Source organism: Enhydra lutris, unplaced genomic scaffold, assembly GCF_002288905.1.
Source record: "Enhydra lutris kenyoni isolate GAN:26980312 unplaced genomic scaffold, ASM228890v2 scaffoldscaffold16, whole genome shotgun sequence".
Taxonomy (NCBI): Eukaryota; Metazoa; Chordata; class Mammalia; order Carnivora; family Mustelidae; genus Enhydra; species Enhydra lutris.
This window is the reverse complement of record NW_019154100.1, coordinates 31,879,418-31,900,977: the sequence shown is the minus strand read 5'-3', so window position 1 is coordinate 31,900,977 and position 21,560 is coordinate 31,879,418. Positions and strand designations below refer to the sequence as shown.

Sequence of the window (21,560 nt, the reverse complement as noted above, 5' to 3'; positions counted from 1 at the left end):
ACATATAGTATGTTAGATTCATCATTTTAAAAATTACCTTTTTTCTCTTTGAAGAAGAAATACATACTCATTAGACAAAACCAGCAAAGCATTTCCTTCTTAAAAATATAATCTAGGCTCACTTGGGTGGCTCGATCAGTTAAGTGTAACTCTTGATTTCTGCTCAGAAATCTTAGGGTCCTGGGGCGCCTGGGTGGCTCAGTGGGTTGAGCCGCTGCCTTCGGCTCGGGTCATGATCTCGGAGTCCTGGGATCGAGCCCCGAATCGGGCTCTCTGCTCGGCAGGGGGCCTGCTTCCTCCTCTCTCTCTGCCTGCCTCTCTGCCTGCTTGTGATCTCTCTGTCAAATAAATAAATAAAATCTTAAAAAAAAAAAAAAAGAAAAAGAAAGAAATCTTAGGGTCCTGAGATCGAGCCCTTTGTCGGGCTCTGAGCTCAGTGCGGAGTCTGCTTGAGATTCTTTCTCTCCTCTCCCCCTCTCCTTCTGCCCTTCTCCCCTGCTCATACTTTAGGTAAATAATAAATAAATCTTGAATAAATAAAAATATAACGTATATTCTCACCAAATTGCTCATGTCTTTCCTTCCAGTCTCTTTTTATTTTTTTAAAAGATTTTTAAAATTTATTTGAGAGAGAGACAGAGAATGAGAGAGAGAGAGCATGAGAGCAGAAAGGTCAGCAAGAGAAGCGGACTCCCTGCCGAGCAGGGAGCCCGATGTGGGACTCAATCCCGGGACTCCAGGATCATGACCTGAGCTGAAGGCAGTCGCTTAACCAGCTGAGCCACCCAGGCACTCTCCAGTCTCTTTTTAATGAATGTATATTAATTTATAAAATTGGGATCATGGGCTTGATATGTACTTGGACAAACTTTCACATAACATTCAATGAAACATCTTTATAATAAAAAAATACTCAGAATCTCTTCAGTCATTTGGAAGCATACACAATATACAAGATGAACCAGTACTTATTCACTGATTACTCATTATTATAAATTATTCTGTGACAGAATGTCTTAGATGGAGCTTTGTGTCCAACTCACATTAATTCTGGAAAATCTCTAAAAGAACTACTACTGGACCAAAGGAATAAACATTTTTAAGGTAACAAACCATACTGGACATTATACTGGACATGCTGACTTTCCAACATCCATTCCACCCCTACTCCACTTAGCACAGTAATATGCTATAAAAAACTGGCCACAGATCCAAGGGCAGCTCCTGATTAGTCTAAACCAGAGGTCAGCAAACTTTTTTTTTTTTTAAGATTTTATTATTTATTTGACAGAGATAGATCACAAGTAGGCAGAGAGGTAGGCAGAGAGAGAGAGAGAGAGAGAGAGAGAGAGAGAGAGAGAGGGAAGCAGGCTCCCTGCTGAGCAGAGAGCCCAATGCGGGCCTCGATCCCAGGACCCTGAGATCATGACCTGAGCCGAAGGCAGCGGCTTAACCCACTGAGCCACCCAGGTGCCCATCAGCAAACTTTTTCTATAAAGGGTCAAATACTAGGAATTCTTCCTTTGCAGGTGATATATATGGTCTCTGTCACAACTACTCAACTTTGCCACTATAGGGCAAAAGCAGCCATAAGCAGGAAGTAGAAGAATGGGAATAACCGTGTTCCAAAATAAAAATAGATGGTGGGCCAGATTTGGCCCTGGGGCCTAGTTTGTACACCCCTGGTCTAAAATCATGACAATCCAATCTCTTTGTACTAGAGAATGGCCTGGAAGCAGTTTAAACCAATTAGTATATGTACTTTTTTTTTTTTTTTTTTTTTTTAAGTATATGTATTTCTTTGGCATCAATTATTTGTCACTTCAGGTACATGGCTTATAAGTCTAAACAAACAGCAAAGGAAGATTCTTATTAAACGGTTTGGGAATAGGTATTTTTTCTACCACCAACACCAATTATTATTGTTGTTTTAGATTTCACTGATTGATTGAAGGTTTTATTCATTTTAGAGAGAGAGAGAGCAAGCGAGCATGCTAGCAAGCAGGGGGAGGTACAAAGGGGGGGGGAGAGAGGGACAAGCAGACTTTCTGTGCTAAGCACAGAGCCCAATAGGGGCACTGGATCCCCCAACCTTGCAATTACAATCTGAGCCGAAATCAAAAGTTGACCACTTAACTGAAATCAAGAGTCGGCTGTTCAACTGACTTAGCCCACCCAGGCACCCCAATTTATTTATTTGAGAAAGGGAGAGTGCACGTGCACTAGTGGGGGGAGGGGCAGTGGAAGAGCCTCTCAAGCAGACTCCCCACTCAGGAAGGAGCCTGACCCAGGGCTGGATCTCACAATCCTGAGATCATGACCTGAGCCAAAACCAAGAGTCTAAGACTCAACTGACTGAGCCACCCAGACACCCCTCTACCACCAGTTATAAGTGAGAGAGCATACAGACCAATTACTGTTGGCAGTTAACCTACACTACAAGGGACACCAGGCGCAGAATAAAGCTAGCACTGCAGACTGTGGAGCAAAGAGATGGAAAAAAAATCTCAATAGTTAATTATACAGTAGAACCATTCAATCAATCAGCCATGAAGTCTGCAGTAACCCAATACATCATTTCACTATTATTTAAGTCTGTTTAAATTGGTTAATGTCAAACTGCCCCAGAGAAGACTAAACAAATTTATACTTCTGTGTTAGTGAACAAGAATATGTGCTTCAGTTTACCAAAATATGACAGGCAAAAAAGTCTTAATTTATATTTACCATTAGTTTTAATTCTATATAGTATTTAAGGAATGTCAACCCATGTTAAATATTCCGTTCCTTCAAATCTCACCTTTTTTTCAAGAAGAATTAGTTTAAACAGGATTAAGACCTAAAGAAAAAATATTGTATTAAAATAAGAAACTCAAGCCTATTACTCATTTGCCCTTTCCCTTCCTCAAACACAACCATCTATCATTTAATCAATAATATTAACTACAGTGCTTAAAACTACATTGAAAATTATGAACTTATACTGAAAATTTTAAAATTTTGTATTTACTAAGAACCACTTAAATCTCTAAGAAATTATGCTTTTTGGAAGGAGTTATGTTATTTTTGCTTGAAATATCTGCAAGCTCCTTCAAGGGAAGGGACTATTCATCGGATGTCCAGGGCACTCACACAGCAGATACTCAATACATGTATGTAAATGAATGATCAATGTGTGTATGTCCCAGTCAACATATCTTTAATAATAAAGATCACAAGACATAAGTATAGATATTTTATTAGAAAATGTTTCACTTTCAGAGCAACATATAAACTACTCTGTAAAATTAAAACATGTTCCTTTCCACTCTAATTTCATGACATCTGAAATTACAAAGACAAGAGAAAAAATAATCCTCTTCTGCACAGAAATAGACAGTATTCCTGTATTTTTAAAAACGTCTATCAGCTCTACCAACATTTTCAACTTTTATCATTATGAGAACTGTCTTAGAAGAAATAAAATATGGTAAGCTACAATCTGTATTCAGCCTTGCAGCAAGAGAATATGCTCAGTTAAATGAACAAAGGTTTAGAACATTATAAATTAAATAAAAGGTATCATACCTTGTGTCGAAAATGAAGCACAAGATCTCGAGGAGATAGACCTGCAAAGTTATCAAAAAAGCTAATCTGTGATGACAACATATGGGTTTTGTCAAAGAAAGTTTCTTCCCACCAAAGGAAAGGTAGGTAAAAATAGGAATAATAAGAATATGGGAATATTAAAATATTTACATAATATCTGATTATGTAACATTTATGCTCAGCATTTATCAAATAACTGTTAACAGTCAAACATAGCAAGATCACAGGAACAGAAATGTTCTCATCCGCACTGCCCAATACAGCAGCTACACATGGCCAAAGAACATCTGAAATGCAGCAAGTATACCGACAAAAGGACTCTTTACCTTTATTTAACTTTTATTGATTCTAATCTAAATGTAAATAGCCACATGAGGCTAATGGCTACTTTATTAGCTTTTCATCACAGAAAGGATATTTACCAAGTGCCTATTGAGCAACTTGGATACCAATGAATATTCTGGATTATCAAAACAGTATAAATCAAACAAAACCCCCAACTTGAACAATCTTAGCATGAAAAGAGCTGAGCAGTTATAACAGGGAACTGACTTGGCCAGCATTACCATAAGAAAAAGAAAAAACTTCCGTTATTATTCTGAGAAGCAGAAATTTGCTTTATAGGATAATAGTTCTAAATACTGCTACAATTATGTTATAACCTTTCTCAGTAGAAATAAATACTGGTTAAGAAGATATTTAAGGTATCAGCAACATCAAACATTGAAGAATTTAAATTTATATCCCATACAGAAATTTAACTTTGATTATGAAGTTTTACATGCAACTCGGTTTACCAAATGTAAAGAAATGAAGGCGTTTCTTCTGATTTGTAAAAAAGCAACTTACCAAGATATACTTGGGATCCTTCTAATGAAGTTCCTCCCAAGGAACTATTCATATGTTCATAAAGCTCCTATAAAACACAGATTCAACTTAGAACATTTTACAATCATTTCAGACACTAAATTAGAAGTATGATGACCAGGAAAAAATTGGTTCTTTAACGGAGGCTGTTTGTTTTGACGCTAACAATAGAAGTCTCTCTCCGAAACCTTACCAGTTTCCAGCACTCCCTCTTCCTCTTCATTTTAGGGCTTCTTAGTTCACTCACATGGTGGTATGGATTCTAGGCTAAGTTCCCTCTACTTTTCTTGCTAAACACCTAATTGTCCTATACTCACTAAAATCCAGGCGAGATCCATGTTCTGTACATTCACAGCAGCCCAAAGAAAAACATGCTAAAACAGTATGTAGTCTGGTTTTTTTTGTTTGTTTTTTGCTTTGGGAGACTGGAACCAGAAAACTGATAAACACATTGTGCAGTAATATTAATAAGACAAGCAAATTTAGAGAAGCAATGCCATAGCAAAAGAGGTACTATCCACTAATAGAAACATTTATGTTAATTATAGTCATTTGTGGTCATTATTTCCTAATTAAAGGCAGTTTGGTTAAACTTAATAAATCTCAACTGTACATTTTGGGCAGATCCTTGCCTTTCAATGTTACTTCCTTTTCTTTTCTCAATCTGCAAATCTCTGCGGGATTTTTTTTCTTTTTAAATTTTTATTTAAATTCTAGTTAGTTAATATACAGTGCAATATTGGTTTTAGAAGATTTCGGTGATTCATCATTTACATACAATAGCCAGTGCTCATCACAACAAATGCCCTCCTAAATACTGGGTACCCATCTAGCCCATCCCCCACGCACCTCCCTCCATCAACCCTCAGCCTTTTGTTCTCAATCCTTAAGAGTCTCTTATGGTTTGTGTCCCTCTCTCCCTTTTTCCCCTCCTCTTTCCATATGTTCATTTGTTTTGCTTCTTAAATTCCACCATGAGTGAAATCATATGGTATTTTTCTCTGACTTCTTTTGCTTGGTATAATACACTCTAGCTCCATGCATGTCATTGCAAATGACAAGATTTCATACCACATCTTCTTTATCCATTCATCAATCAATGGACACCTGGGCTCTTTCCATAGTTTGGCTATTGTTGATAATGCTGCTATAAATACATTTGGGGTATACATACCCCTTCAAGTCTGTATTTATGTATCCTTTGGATAAATAACTAGTAGTGCAATTGCTGGATCATAGTAGGGTCAATGTTACTTTCAAAGAAAAATGTCTTTCTTAAGCTAACAAGATTATCTTCACAGTATTACTGACGAGAGTAACTGATTCATGAATCTGTTTTCAGCCAAATATATCTATAGAGGGATATAGTTACCTTTAGAATGGAAATTTGGGAAAAATCCTTCTCTTCAAAATATGCATGTGTAATGAGCTGAAGTTTTGCTTGAAGTAAGCCATAGAGAGGCTTAGAGAAAAAAAATACTATTAGTTTGATAATAATAACAGACATCTTACAACTTTGTAATTGAAAGAACAGGGAGGAAAAACTCACTTCAACTTTAGTATCTTTATTATTCACAGCTAAAAGCTGTTAAATCACCTGTGCCAGCTCTATGGCTGCTGCCAGAAAGTGCCTGACACACTTCTGCTCTTATCACTCAGTGACATAACCTGGGCACAGAACCTCTTCACATTTGCTTACTGATGTGAATACTGGCATATGAAAAGACAGTACATCTCATGCGGTTGTTTCCAGAATTAAGTAACACAGGTGAAAGCACTCAGAGTGTCTGGCACTTGGAAAGCATTTAAACGCTGGCTATTACAAAATTTAAAACATTCTAATTCTGAACTGTTCTGCTGGTGTGTGGTGACACTTAATCATCCTTATAATGGCCAGTTCTTATTATCTAGTTGAACATTCATAATTAAACTAAGTTCATTTCCCTTTTTTGCATTCTACAGAGGCTTGGAACAACTAGTCTGTGTCCTTTATGAAAATATTCTTTTTCATCCTTCAACAAAATTATTCCTTAATTCTTATTTTTATTTAAGACCCTCTTCTACTATTTCCATCCTTTTTATTTTCAATGTTCTTTCCTAGATGTTTCCTGATTTCTGTGTTCTTCTAAGAATGCAGAGACCATGTTGTATATATACTCTAATTAATTAAAACAATACCGGAAGAGCTCCCCCCACCAATATCCCTGTTAATATATTATTACCATCTAAATTATTTAATATATGGGCACGTGGATGGCTCAGTGGGTTAAGCCTCTGCCTTCGGCTCAGGGCATGATCTCAGAGTCCTGGGATCAAGCCCCCATCCGGCTCTCTGCTTGGCAGGGAGCCTGCTTCCCCCCCTCTCTCTGCCTGCCTTTCTGTCTACTTGTTATCTCTGTCTGTCAAATAAATAAATAAAATCTTAAAAAAAATATATAGTCACATTTTATATATTTTAAATATATATTTTATATATATTTTCATGTTTTTATATATAAAGACTATAATCACTATGAACCACCAAACGCTTTTGCGTGAGCTAGCTCCCCCATCCCTTATGCTGTTTAAAGACTGCTAAAATCAGATTTTCATCCCAATTTTATCACATAATAAGTTTATGAGAGATCTATTTTCGCTCATCTTTATTTGTAAAATAAGAGCAATAAATACTTAGATCTCACTGCTTTTATATGAGGATTCAAATGACAATTACATCTAAAAAGTATCTGGTATAGGATTAATACCTGACCTACAGGGACCTGATGAATGGTATTTACTGTTATTATAATTCTTCTTTGAAGAAAGATTACTCAGGATGTCTTTCAGCATGTCACACTTGCTTTAATATCTGGTACTCCTATACCTTGATCATCTGGCCCAGTATAAAAAAAGTATTCACTGATGTCTACTTTTTAGGCTATCCTTCTGGAAACTATCTAGGTGCAATCTACCAATGTTCTGATAGTGGGGTCTTTAACAACCATTTTTTTTTAAGAAGTCTATTCTTGTCCTTTATTTAAAATTATGATCTTGGAAGCAATATCTGATCCTCAAAATCTTATTATTAAGTCTCACAGTATAAACTATTATTATTTAGGGTTTTTTTTAAGCTTAGTAGTAAAAGCCCAAAGAAATCCTATTTTGCAAAATTCAACATATATGAAGCAAAGTACATTTAAAGTGTCTGTGGATATAAGAAATTGGACAAGACAGGGGCACCCTAGGTGGCTCAGTCTGTTAAGCAACTGCCTTCAGCTCGGGTCACGATCTCAGGATCCTGGCATCGAGCCCTGTCTTGGGTACCCTGCTCAGTGGGGAGTCTGTTTCTCCCTCCCCTTTTCCTTCTGCACCCCCTCCCCAAGCTGTCTCTCAAATGGATAAAATCTTAAAAAAAAAAAAAAAAGAAAGAAAGAAAAGAAAGAAACTGGGAAATACAGAAGAAATAATTAAACAAAACCTACATACATTTGGTGACTAAGCAAATGAAAGAGTCTCCATTTTGATTTAGGTTAAATGCAGAAACGTCTGTATTCAGTAATCATATGGCTATAAGATAATTAATATGATTGAGATCTAGATTTTCTCCTCATAAAGGAGATTTGGGAGATTATATTTACATGTAGAATTAGTCATTTGATGTTATTTGTAAAGGTGTTATTATCCCATTAGTTTAAAAAAAAAAGGAACATTACAATGATTTAACGAAGAGCTATGAAAAGTAAGAGATGTTATATATTTTCTTCAAAAAATAAAAGTTAAAATATACACTTGCATCTGATCAACCTGTACACAGATGAAGCAATTTTAAAGTACGTTATTGTACAATTCATTATGTCATTTCTGTTCCTCAAAAATTTTAAGTTTTTTAAAGATTTTATTTAATTTTTAGAGAGTCCAGAGCATGCCCACAGGAGCACGGGGAGGGACAGAGGGAGAGAGAATCCCAGGCTGACTTCCTGCTGAGTGCAGAGCCCCACCCTGAGCTCAATCTCAAGTAATTCTGAAATCATGACCTGAGCTGAAATAAGAGTCAGACGCTTAACCCACTGAGCCACCCCAAAAGCCCCCCAAATTTTAAGTTTTTAAAGAGCAGGTTAAGGTTACAATTTTTCATAGCAAGAGTCATGTATTTTAAATCATCAATAAAATCTGAGCGCTTATGATATTTTGAGTTTTAGTAATACATTATTTACCCGAAGTCTTAAAAATAAAATAAAAACGGATAAATGAAATATATTAGCTACCTCATTTTGGTCAAGTGTCAACCTCTTTTCTGAATACCTAGCTAGGAGATTTCCTTCGTCTTATCTAGTTGTGGATAGAGGGGCAAATGAGAATAACACTGCTGAAAGGCAAAGAGAAACAGGAGATGCACGACAATAAATAAGAGCCCCTAATGAATTTTAATCTATTACTGTTTCCATAAATCTCTCCTTATTCTAATAGTGCCTTATTCTCATGTAAAAATCTGCCATGAATTTTTAACAAACACATTAACAAGTTATTTGGTCTCTTACCAACTTGCTTAGAACACAGACACTTTTCTGAACGGTCTCTCTGGTGATATCTGCTTGCCGTACTTTCAATGCCTATGTGAACAGTCATTATTAGAAATATTCCATAGAGATATTTTAAAATCATCATCTTTCAACATAATAATAGCAGGAAGACAGAAAAAATTTCTTACCTTTAGTTAAACTCTAAATATATTGAGAATCTCAGAAAATATTTATTGACTGAGTCAGCCAGGAAACTTTGTTCTAGAATCTGGTAGGCACTAGGAATGTAACCGCAAGAGATAATCCCTACTCTCAAGGAACTTACTGTATGATGGAGAATACTTTCTATGTAAGTTGCCACACCCATAATGCAAATCAAATGTCCTTGATTCTGGTTTGAAAATGGGCACCCTTTCAGAGACTACTGTTCCTGTGAGAAGAGGTTAGTTTAAGACATGACAAAAACTCCCAAGATGGAAGAACTGGCAACAGTTTTGTTAAGGTGGTTGTTCTTTTTTTCGTGTGTGTTAGCAAATGCTACCATGTAGAACACTAAACTTTATTCACTTTATTTATATATTTAACAGTTCTAAAGTATTTACTTCCTGCTTTGACCAAAAATGAAAAATACAGGAGCACTGACTGACTCCTCTTTAGGAGAAAAGGGTTATATGTACAGCTACAGAGAGTTACAGTTCCTCCTTTACACACTAAGAAAAATATTAATAAAAAAGTGCTTCATTGATCGAAAAGGGCTAAGAGCTGCAAGCATTTATTCACACTGTACATCAGACCCAAGAAACCTGTATCATAACCTCTTGGCACTTGTCATTAGGAACTGCACAATCTTTAATTAGACTGACTTCTCCCCACCTGCACAGCCAGGCCATACAGAGTGTAGAGAAGATAAGGTGGTTATTCTATGCTGCCCGGACTTTATCCTGGCAAACTGGTATTGCAGCCCAGCCCTGAGCCTTGAGGATTCTGAGGATGACCACATGAGATGTCTATAGTTCTCTGCTAGTAAGGAACAAGCCTTCATTTGATCAACCTCAGATAATTCTGTGAGGAAAGTAAGAACTATTCTTCCCCTCTGTAGTGTACTACTGCCTGACACCTCCTTGGACCTGTCCTAAGGACAAAGGAACCTCAGTGTCTTCAACTGGCTGATGACTGACGACTCTTCATTAAACTAAGTCAAGGACAGAGAACTTTCCCTCAATCTGTTTTCTACCTCTCTGCCTTGACCGGACTCATCTATCAGGTCTCACTTTCATTCAAAGGGAATCAGTCTTTCTCCTACACTCTAGGTCCTTCTGGTACCTGTCTTATCCCTCTGGTTATCGGATGAGGATAGAAAAATTTGGAGAAAATGGCAACCTCCATATACTGCGAGTGTGTCAGACCCAGGGGGTGAGGAAGACAGGCAGTATGAAATGCCATTTAAAGGCTATGCAGAGCATGACAACTGTTGTTAATGTTGACAGCTTTGGAGAATTTTACTAGTGCTTACACAACCTATAGGAGATGACGGTAAAAGGAACAGTTATCCAAGAACAGGATTGCGGGGGGCAATTCAGTTCATCTCAGAGAAACATTAAGGGTAACAGTATACGAAGCAATCAAACGTACAAAGCTATCAGACTAACTCTTACTCTCAGGTTTATCTTTATCTTTAAATCCAGTTACTCATTCCATAAATATTTTACTAAGTGTGTCCGATGTTCCAGGCCCTGTGCATGAAGGGCGATTTTACAGTCGTTAACTACTTTAAGATGGAATTTACACCTGCCATTTATTTTGAAATGACTTAGGGAAAAATACAGACACATTCTCAAAGTGCGTGTGCTAGAATGCTGACATTTGTTGAATCTAGATGGTGAGCATACAGGTGTTCATCATACAATTCTTTTAATTTATTTGCATGATTGAAGTGGTCATTATAAAAAGCTAACATAAATTAAAAGATCAAGTTAATTATTCACCTGAGGAAGCTTTTAAAACTTATAATTGCCTAAGCTCTACTCCCAGATATTCTAATTTAGTCACAGCAGAAGGAAAGGCCAGGTGTGTATTTAAAAAGTCTCTAGGGGGGCGCCTGGGTGGCTCAGTGGGTTAAGCCTCTGCCTTCGGCTCGGGTCATGGTCCCAGGGTCCTGGGATCGAGCCCCACATCGGCTCTGCTCGGCAGGGAGCCTGCTTCTTCCTCCCTCTCTGCCTGCCTCTCTGCCTACTTGTGATCTCTCTCCCTCTGTCAAATAAATAAATAAAATCTTTAGAAAAAATAAAAAAAAAAGTCTCCAGGTAATTCCGGTTAAAAATCACTGTTTTAGAGCAGTGGTTTGCAATCTTGGCTACATAATGCAATCACCCGAGGAGCTTTTAAAAACTCCTGATAACCAGAACATTAAATCAAAGTTTCTGGAGCTGGGACCCAGTCAGCTCTAGTAGTTGAAGCTCTCCAGGTGACTCCAATGTACAGTGACGTTGAGAAACACTCACTACTTTAGAGTATTAATGATGTCATGATAGACAAGAGATTTTTACTCAGAGTATCTTCACCACAAAAAACTAGTGCTGCTCAGGAGCAAACCAGCATGAAAGGGGAAGCTACCCATCTTGGCTTAATTTATTAATTAGAGTTATTACAGTATTCAGGAATTGGCTGGCAGGTAATTTAAGAATCAACAAAACCTTAGGTGTAGATAATTAAGACAAAATGCACGTATTTCAAAGCTACTAAAGTACCTTCCACTAATTGTAAACAGCTGCTTAAAGAACAACATACATTATCACTTCATTTTTCTAAAATTATATACCAAATACTAGAAAAGAAAATTGAAGAACACGATAAAAGTTTAAATACAGTATTTTGAAGACAAATGGATAATTTAGGTATTGCTATATAAAAACAATGGGCAAAATGTTTTTTGGTAATTATAGTTACCCATGTCAACTTACAAAAACAGTAATGTGAATAAACTGGTACTACAGGGAAAACAACTTCAAATTGTTTATAAAAATCTAAAATAATATCAGTGTTTTGTTGTTGTTGTTCATTGTAACTATCATACCTTGGCTTCAATTTGTCGATAGCAGGAGATACCATATACTGTGGCTCCATTTCCATTTCTGGGTGGCAAGTGAAAAAAGACAGTATCTAAGAGATACACAGAAAAATGTAAATACCAAAGTGAATTATCCTTATTAATAAATAATGTAAACTGAAATATTATATACAGTTAATTATAACCAAAATGATGATGTAACAAGGAACCCGTGTCATACCTACTTCTAGCATCACTGGTTTCTTAGAATTCATCTTATTGCTTTACTATGTATTCAATCATGCACATTCTCAAAAAGCCCACAGGGCTGAATTATATAACAGGTTAAAACTGAAACTATAATTATTTATCTCAGAAAATACTTTATCAAACCATAAGAGATTCTTAATCATAGGAAACAAACTGAGGGTTGCTGGAGGGAAGGGGGTAATGGGGAATGAAGTAACTGGGTGATGAACATTAAGGAGCACATGGGATCTAAGGAACACTGGGTATTATATAAGACTGATGAATCACTGACCTCTACCTCTGAAACTAATAATACATTATGTTAACTGAATTTAAATTTAAAAAATTTTCACAAAAAAGAATATACTTTATTTCAGATTGAAAGAGGTAGAGAATCATACAAACAAAAGGTAACACATGAATCTTGGATAGATCCAAGAAATTCTTAGAATAACTGGAGATATTTGAACACAGATTAGATAATTAAGACGATTATTGAATTACTATTAAATCTCTTAGCTGTCATAATGGTACTGGAAATTATCCTAATGAGCTTATTATTCTTAAGAGTGCATGCTGAAGTATTTAGAGGTAAACTGTCATAATGTCTGCAACATGGTGTTAGACTTTCAAATAGGAGAGGCAAAACTGTACACACACATAAATATAATTTGTGGGGTATCCACTATACTATTCTTTCAATTTTTCTGTAGGTTGGGGCACCTGGGTGGCACAGAGGGTTCAGCCTCTGCCTTCGGCTCAGATCATGACCTCAGGGTCCCGGGATCGAGTCCCGAATTGGGCTCTCAGCTCAGCGGGAAGCCTGCTTCCCCCCTCTCTCTGCCTGCCTCTCTGCCTACTTGTGATCTCTGTCTGCCAAATAAATAAATAAAATCTTTTTAAAAAAATAAAAAAAGATTTTATTTTTAAGTAATCCCTACACCCAACATGGGGCTTGAACTTACCCAAAATCAAGAGTTGCACGTTCTACCAATTAAGCCAGCTAGCCACCCCTTGCATGTTAACTTTTAAGCAGAGCACTGTAATAGCAGTGGTTCCAGGGGTGGAGAGGTAATCCCAGGTGGGCACTGGAGTACTAATCAGTATGTCTGCAGCTAGAGCCCTAGTCAATTGGTAGCTAGTACAGCTAAGCCCTTTAGTTTCCCTCTGAAAGGAGTCTGAGGATAAAAGCAAGTGCTACCAGTAGCACATGTCCTAATCTGGCCACTTACTTTGCTCTCCTGGCAAAAGAATAGCTAACGCTCATTAACATTACCAACATAAACCCAGCACTCCTCTGGAAATCTTCTAGTGCATGACTAGTCATCTCAAAACAAGCATTTAAATATTTTATGAGTAGTCACAAGAAGCCAAAGGCCTTTCATTTACCAAAATACTTAGACTCTAAGATGTCTTGGTAAATTAGAAAAAAAAAAAAGGCACCTACTAATTGCTCCATTGTTTACATACCTTCCTGGTAGTTGTGTGCGCCATCTGGTAAGGCAAGGAAGGGCAAATACTTCCATTCTTCAGGTAAAGTGGGGCTGTCATGACCATCTCCTGGAATCAGGGGCGGGTAAGAGAATTCAACCTAAAATAGTAAGGAATATTAGCCAAAAGGTTTTATCATGATCAAGGGAGCATTTTATCCTGATAGGCAAAAATACTTTAAGAAAGATTGTTTGAGAGAGAGAGGGAGAAAACTCTCAAGCAGATTTCCCGCTGTGTGGAGTGCAACACATGTGATCATGACCTGAGTCAGTATCTCAAGCCCATACCCACTGAACCACTCGGGTGCCCTGGCAGCAACAATTTTTTAAGATTTATTTACTTTAGGGATGCCTGGGTGATTCAGTTGGTTAAGCGTCTGCCTTTGGCTCAGCTCAAGATCCTAGGGTCCTGGGATTGAGGCCCACACATCAGGCTCCTCGCTCAACAGGGAGCCTGCTTCTCCTTTTGCCTACCCTGCTTGTACTCACTCTCTCTGGTCTCTCTAGCAAATAAACAAAATCTTAAAAAAAAAAAAAATTAGAGAGAGCAAGAGAGTGCGCATGGGGAGGAGGGCAGAGGGAGAGAGAGAAAATCCCAAGTGGACTCTACATTTAGCTCAGAGCCAACAACAGGGCTGGATCTCATGACCCTAAGATTACGATATGAGCCAAAATCAAGAGTCCAATGCTCAACTAACTGAGCTATCCAGACGTCCCCTGGCAAAAATACTTTTAGACTGTGAATGACAGATGTAAGGATAAGCTACACTTACTGATGCCATTTGGCATTTTCAGCAAACCTACTATACATAAGAAGAAAAAAGGAGTAAGAGGAGGAAAGATTTGTAAGTCTTTTCCCCTGATTTAAAGGTGTTCAGATTTTAATATGCATAGGAGGATAGCAGGTAAAGTGGTAGTGACAAGATTGGAGATTTACATTTGTGAATTATCATCAAACAACCATGAAGCCCTGAGAAAAACCAACATCCTACTGAATTGAAGAGGTCCAACAAAGACGAATGAGAAGTTTGAGCCAAGATCTAGGTTTGCTTCTCATCAATTGGCTCCCTTGCTCATAATACTTGTAGCTCTGAGCTATATATATATATTTTTAAAGATTTTATTTATTTGACAGAGAACACAAGTAGGCAGAGACGAAGGCAGAAAGAGAGAGAAGAAGGGAAGCAGGCTCCCTGCTGAGCAGAGAGCCCGATGCGGGGCTCCATCCCAGGACCCTGGGATCATGACCTGAGCCGAAGGCAGAGGCTTTAACCCACTGAGCCACCCAGGCACCTCTCTGAGCTATATTTTTGATGATGGGTTGGCAGGAGAATGGCAGGAGAATGGGTGGGCATTAATCAAAGTTTCAGATAATTTTTTAATATTGAGAATTCATCAATGAAAAGTTCAATGAAATCTTTCCAACACTATGTCATTTAGAAATAACAGTTTTAGTACACTTTCAGTCTCCAATTACCTGAGTTTATCAGCATTTTCTCTGTGTTTCTATTTTTGTTATTTCAACGAGACTTTTGGAGAGGAAAGAAGAATTAAATGCACAGGATTTGGATTATTATATTGACTTAGAAGTTCTAGGTGATTTACATTTAATTTTCTTTCAAAATACATTTATACAGGGGCACCTGGGTGGCTCAGTGGGTTAAGCCTCCGCCTTCGGTTCAGGTCATGATCCCAGGGTCCTGGGGCTCTCTGCTCAGTGGGGAGCCTGCTTCCTCCTCTCCCTCTGCCTGCCTCTCTGCCTACCTCTGATCTCTGTCTGTCAAATAAATAAAATCTTTAAAAATATATATATATTTATACAGGAATTTATAATGCAATAATAATATACAGTTGTTCCTTGAATATAGTTTTCAACCACACAGGTCAACATATAGGCAAATTTTAATATAGTACAGTACTGTATTTTCACTTCTGTATGATTTTAACATTTTCTTTAGCCCACTTTATTGTAAGAATACAGTATATGACACAAATAATATCCAAAATATGTATTAATCAACTGTCCATGTTGTCAGTGAGGCTTCCAGTCAACAGGCTATTAGTAAAATTTTGGAGGAGTCAAAGGTTATACATGGCGGGGCGCCTGGGTGGCTCAGTGGGTTAAGCCTCTGCCTTCAGCTCAGGTCATGATCTCAGGGTCCTGGGATCAAGCCCCGCATCGGGCTCTCTGCTTAGCAGGGAGCCTGCTTCCCCCTCTCTCTGCCTGACTCTCTGCCTACTTGTGATCTCTCTCCCTGTCAAATAAATAAGATCTTAAAAAAAAAAAAAAAAAAGTTATACATGGCATCTCTAACTGCCACATCGTTCAAGGGTCAATTGTATTCACTAACGTTGAACGTGAGATTAAGAGTCACTTTTAGATCCTACCTTTAATGTGGAAAGATATGATGGTTTATCTTCCCACACTTTAGTGGAATGAATCAAGCTATCAGTTGAGTCGCATGAGAATTACAAAAGGGCTTTCAAAATGACTTTTAAATAGGTGACCTAGTTCCATATTTACAATCCTTAAAGATACTCAAAATCCTTAATCCAAAATCCTTAAAGATACTTCTTTCACTGAGAAGACTCCCTCCCACCCCTGACACTACCACTCTAGCCATCTAGTCATCTTTTTGCCCCCACTTTCAGAAGAAATCACTGTTTTCAGTTTGAAAGGATTTTTTAAAGGTTTGGGTTATGGACGGACTAACTTTTCTCTCAGAGATCAGTCATTTAAGATTAATTGGCTGAAGGCTGAGTACAGATAATCTCAAATTACATTTCATGTTTCTCTGCATCTTTTCTATGTATCACAGAGGTTTCACATATTGTGTGGAAGAAGGTGCAATGTGACAAAGAAGTAATGGAGACATATTCAAAGTTGATACTATGAAGCTGGTAGTTACAGAGTTAAAAAAAAAATCCCAATTCAGAATTACTTCAACACCAAAAAGCCAAAACAAAACCTAGAAATAAGGAAATAAATCATTATATTTTATGTAATCAACAACAAAGCCCAATATACACTTATTATTAAGAAGTCTGGGTAATTATTACAACATGTTTCCTTTTGGGAAGCCACTAACCTTAATGTATAGCTAGTTATTTAAAAAATGTTTAGTATAGTGTAAATATGCTTTTAAGTAAATACAAACATTCTGGACCCAAATTCTCACAAGTCCATCATGAAGTACGTTGCTCTTTATGTCCAAATGTTTAATATGAAATTCCAAAAGAAAGTAGAACAACAATGCTCAACCTCACTTTTAATGATGGAAATGCAATTTGGAATAAAAGAAATTTTTACTCATATATTGAAAAACATGAAAAAGATTATTATTTTGTGTTTACAAGAGTATGGGTAAATAAATAGGCTTGGCTATGGGAATGTGAATTGGTGCATCAGTTTGGAAGGCAATTTGGCAATACTATCAAATCAATAACACATACACCCTTTGATTCAGCAATTTCAGTTTTAGGAATTTATCCCACAGATACATGGATATATTCATACAGATATGTACAAAAATGTTCCTAGCAGGACTTATCATCACATTAAAATTGGAAACCTAAATATTCATAAGAGTGATTACACAAATTTTATATCTGTTCTATACAGTTGTTAAAAAGAATGTTAGATTCACATATACTTATAAAGCAAGCTAGGTATGGTATGTAGTGTGGTAGGTAAAATAAAAGCCCTCCAGAAACGTCCATGTCTTATCCCTGAAATCTGTCTGTATGTTACCTTACAAAGCAAAAGGGACTTTGCAGACACAATTAAAGATCTTAAGATGGGGGTTATTGAGGTGGGCCACTGATTTCCCAAGGGTCTTTTTAAGAGAGAGGTGTCAAAGATATCTGAAGATGCTAAGCTTCAAGATGTTCTGAAGACTGAGGAGGGAACCATGAGCCAAGGATGGAAGAAGACTCTAAAAGGTAGGGAAAAAACAAGAAAATCGATTTTCCCTAAGTGGCCTGAAGAAACACAGCCCTGCTTAATTTTAGCCCAGAGAAACCCATTTCTGATTTCTAACCTCCTGAATTCTATATTTGTGTTATTTTAAGTTGCTAAGTTTGTGGTAATTTATTACAGAGCAACGGAAAACTAATACATACTGTTGTTTAAAAAGCAAGCATGGGGCGCCTGGGTGGCTCAGTGGGTTAAAGCCTCTGTCTTCGGCTCAGGTCATGATCTCAGGGTCCTGGGATCAAGCCCTCCATCGGGCTCTCTACTCAGCAGGGAGCCTGCTTCCTCCTCTCTCTGCCTGCCTCTCTGCCTACTTGTAATCTCTGTCTGCGAAATAAATAAATAAATAAAATCTTAAAAAAAAAAAAAAAAAGCAAGCACAGTATCAGTAAATATAGTATAATCCTACATATACGATGATTCCATTTATTTAAAAAACTATACTACTGTATCTTTCTAAATCAGTGTTTTAAAAACTTGCTTGAAAAGATACAAGCTTAACTGCTAACAGTTTACCTCTGGAGGGTGAATAGGGTTGGGGATTGGAGATAAAGGAATATTCCTGATTTCTGGTTTTTTTTAATGTCCATCTTCTTTTTTAGAAAAATTTCAAACTTACAGAGAAGTTGAAAGAATATAAACAACCTTATAAACTTCATCTATATTCACAAACTGCTAATTTTTTGGCCACATGTGCTTTACAAACTGTGTTGCATGTGCATACACATAATTTTTCTGCATCACTTGGCAATAAACTGAGATTATAATTTACTTTTAAGTAAACTACTATTTATTTTTAAATGGATATGCATTGCTTTTAGAGTTAAAAAAAAAAAAAAGAAAGAAAGAAAAGAAAACCACAAACAGCTTCTAGCTTTTGAAGAAATCTTATTTCCATCCTAGACTCTTGGGACACAAAGATATATATACAGAGATACAGAAATCTGTCTTCTTTTCTGAAGATTTAGTTAACAAGTTACCAACTTGTTTAAGCTGGAGTTTGATATCTGATGCTTTGCTATGTTCAATATATTCTTCCAACTCCTCATTCTACTGAATGAAGATGTTTTGTATGACTCTAGCTGGAACTTAAAATGAAATCAACTCATAAAATTGTTGTTAAGTGTTGATACTACATATACTCCAAGAATTCCATGGCTAAAATTAGGTTGACTTTAGGCTGACTTGGGCCCAGAGTACTTAGAATACTGTTTCTTTGAGGTGTTAAAAGGAAACCCCCAGGCCCAAGCCACTTAGGCCAAGTCCTCAAACCGGGCTTAATACCTAACCTAATCATAAATTTCAACCTCTCTGAAGATGCAGTCTTAACTAGTGAGTCTGGAACTTTCTGATCATCACCCTTTCAGGTAATCTGTCATATCGGCCCTCTCTATCCTGCAAAGGAAGATGAAGAATTCACCTAACAGAACACCCTGCCTTTCTCCGAAGGTAAAGTGACCTGCCCTGGAATAATCCTTCCTTTTCTTTTGCAAATAACTTCCTTGCCCTACCCGCCTTCTATAAAATCCTTCCATTTTGTACAACTCTTTGGAGTTCTCCACTACTTACTAGATAGGATGCTACCCCATTCAACAAATCGCTTAATAAAGCTAATTAGATATTCACATTTACTCTGTTGAATTTTTGTTCCTTGACAGGGGGAATGTATTAAAAATTTCAATTTTAGCATATGTGCCGCCAAAGCGAGCCCTATATTCAAAAGTTCAAACAGCTAACTTTTGGGACACAACTTTTTCATAAGTTGTACACTGCCTGCACTGTGTTGTCAGCTCGCTCGAATTCTTTTCTTCGGCTGTGTTATCTGCTACCAACAAATTCTTGCATTTGGAAACTGCTGAAGATGCTCATCAAATTCAGAACAATTCACACAAACTCTGTTCTCTGTCTACACATACACAAAATTTTCATGGTGATTTAGTATCGTTTCAAGTTTTAATCAATCCTCTACTGCTGAACACTTTTTTCTGTTTCTTTTTTTCTCTTACATCTTTATAAACTGTTTATTACTATTCAAGTAAGGCATAATAAAAAATATACACTGGGTCCTGTCCTTGGTTCTGGGCCTACAACTCCTAACACCCTGGAATTTCATGGGTGAAGGAGCACCTTTTGTTATTTACAAGACAATTTCAACTGTATCTGCGTTTCTCTAACGAGGGGACTTGGTGGTGGTGGGTCTACTAAAAAGCCTTAGGATGGGGCCTGGTCACCAGAAAGACAGACTTCCAGGAAGGACAGAGGGGCTGGAGATTATGTATAGTCACCAGTAACTAATGACTAAATCAATCATGCCTATGTAATGAAACTTCAATAAAATCCTCTAAACAGTGGGATTCAGGGAGATTCTGGCCTAGTGAAGACAATGAGGTGCCAGGACGGTAGCATTTCCAGTGAGGTCATAGAAGCTCGTACCCCAACCACCACACCTGGTCCTATGCATCTCTTTCATTTGGCTACTCCAGAGTTGTGTCTTTTATAATAAACCAGTAAAGGTAAGCGGTTTTCCTTAGTTCTAGTTGTTCCAGCAAATTACAGAGCCTGAGATGGGGGTATGAGAACCCTTGAATTTGTAGCTAAACTGGAGAGAGGCACAGGCAGCCTGGGGACCCAGGACTGGCATCTCAAGTGAGGGTATTTTGGGGGACTGAGTTTATTTTTATCCCAATTAGTAGTAGTAGTAGTTTACATACTTCCATGGCTATAACAGAAGAGCGGGAAAGAGACAACAGCTGATTTCTAAAACGTGAAAGCAGAATAAAGATGCTCTAATCACAGGGCGCCTGGGTGGCTCAGTTGTGAAGCGGCTGCCGTAGGCTCAGGTCATGATCCCAGGGTCCTGGGATTGAGCACCACATCAGGCTCCCTGTTCAGCAGAGAGCCTGTTTCTCTCCTCCCATTCCCCATGCTTGTGTTCCCTTTCTAACTCACTCTCTATGAAACAAATAAATAAAATCCTTTAAAAAAAAAAAAAAAGATGCTCTAATCTCAAGGAATAAAAAGACAATTTTTCTAAAGGCTAAATGAACTGTATAAGAAATGGTAATGTTTGTTCACACCATGAATGGTAAAAAAATTATCACCCAGGGGCGCCTGGGTGGCTCAGAGGGTTAAGCCTCTGCCTTCGGTCTGGGTCATGATCTCAGCGTCCTGGAATCGAGCCCTGCATTGGGCCCTCTGCTCGGCAGGGAGCCTGCTTCTTCCTCTCTGCCTACTTGTGATCTCTGTAAAATAAATAAATAAAATCGTAAAAAAAAAAAAAAATTACCACCCATTTTCAGAGTTTATAAAGCAAACTGTAAAGGTGTCCCCTCAGGACACCTGGCTGGCTAAGTCAGTAGAATATGTGACTCTTTATCTCAGGGTCATAAGTTCTAGCCCCATAATGGGCACGGAGCCTACTTTAAAAAAAAAAAAAAAAAAAGGTGTCCATTACTCAGATTGCATTCATGTGGTTCTCAGTATACAAAAGACTGAGAAAACAACAAAACAGTAACATAGTACCCTGGTGTGAACTCTGAGTACTTCAAAAGTATCCTCTGTTTGCTTTCTAACAATGAAACATCCATTCCACTGTCAGGGAACCGTCCAACTAATAGAAGCCACCATGCCATACAGCACACAAATCAAATACATCTGTAGTGCTCACAGATACTGACGGCACAGAGGTATGCTTCCTAGAGATGCTGCGTCAGTGCTCTGCCTCTGCTCCCTTTCTAGGCACCTCAAGGATTCCACCCACCCTTCACTCAGAAGCATGGGTGTTTGTTTTCTTAACAGTTAAAACACTTAGGCACCAAAGTCAAGGCCTTCTCCTATTTTTCTCTTTA

General features: G+C 37.6%; 1 protein-coding gene across 2 annotated transcripts in view; it reads right to left on the bottom strand.

Annotated features, from left to right (window-relative positions):
- The window catches only part of LOC111147296 (AVL9 cell migration associated), a 61,358-nt gene that overhangs the window by 24,714 nt on the left and 15,084 nt on the right, over positions 1 to 21,560 (bottom strand). For both annotated transcript variants that reach the window (XM_022503254.1, XM_022503253.1), the window contains exons 2-8: positions 13,720 to 13,840; positions 12,028 to 12,113; positions 8,973 to 9,044; positions 5,828 to 5,917; positions 4,438 to 4,504; positions 3,568 to 3,608; positions 2,801 to 2,839 (exon numbers count right to left, since the gene is read on the bottom strand). In XM_022503254.1, the coding sequence (XP_022358962.1) occupies positions 2,801 to 2,839; positions 3,568 to 3,608; positions 4,438 to 4,504; positions 5,828 to 5,917; positions 8,973 to 9,044; positions 12,028 to 12,113; positions 13,720 to 13,840 (516 nt within the window). The remainder of the gene's footprint in view (positions 1 to 2,800; positions 2,840 to 3,567; positions 3,609 to 4,437; positions 4,505 to 5,827; positions 5,918 to 8,972; positions 9,045 to 12,027; positions 12,114 to 13,719; positions 13,841 to 21,560) is intronic.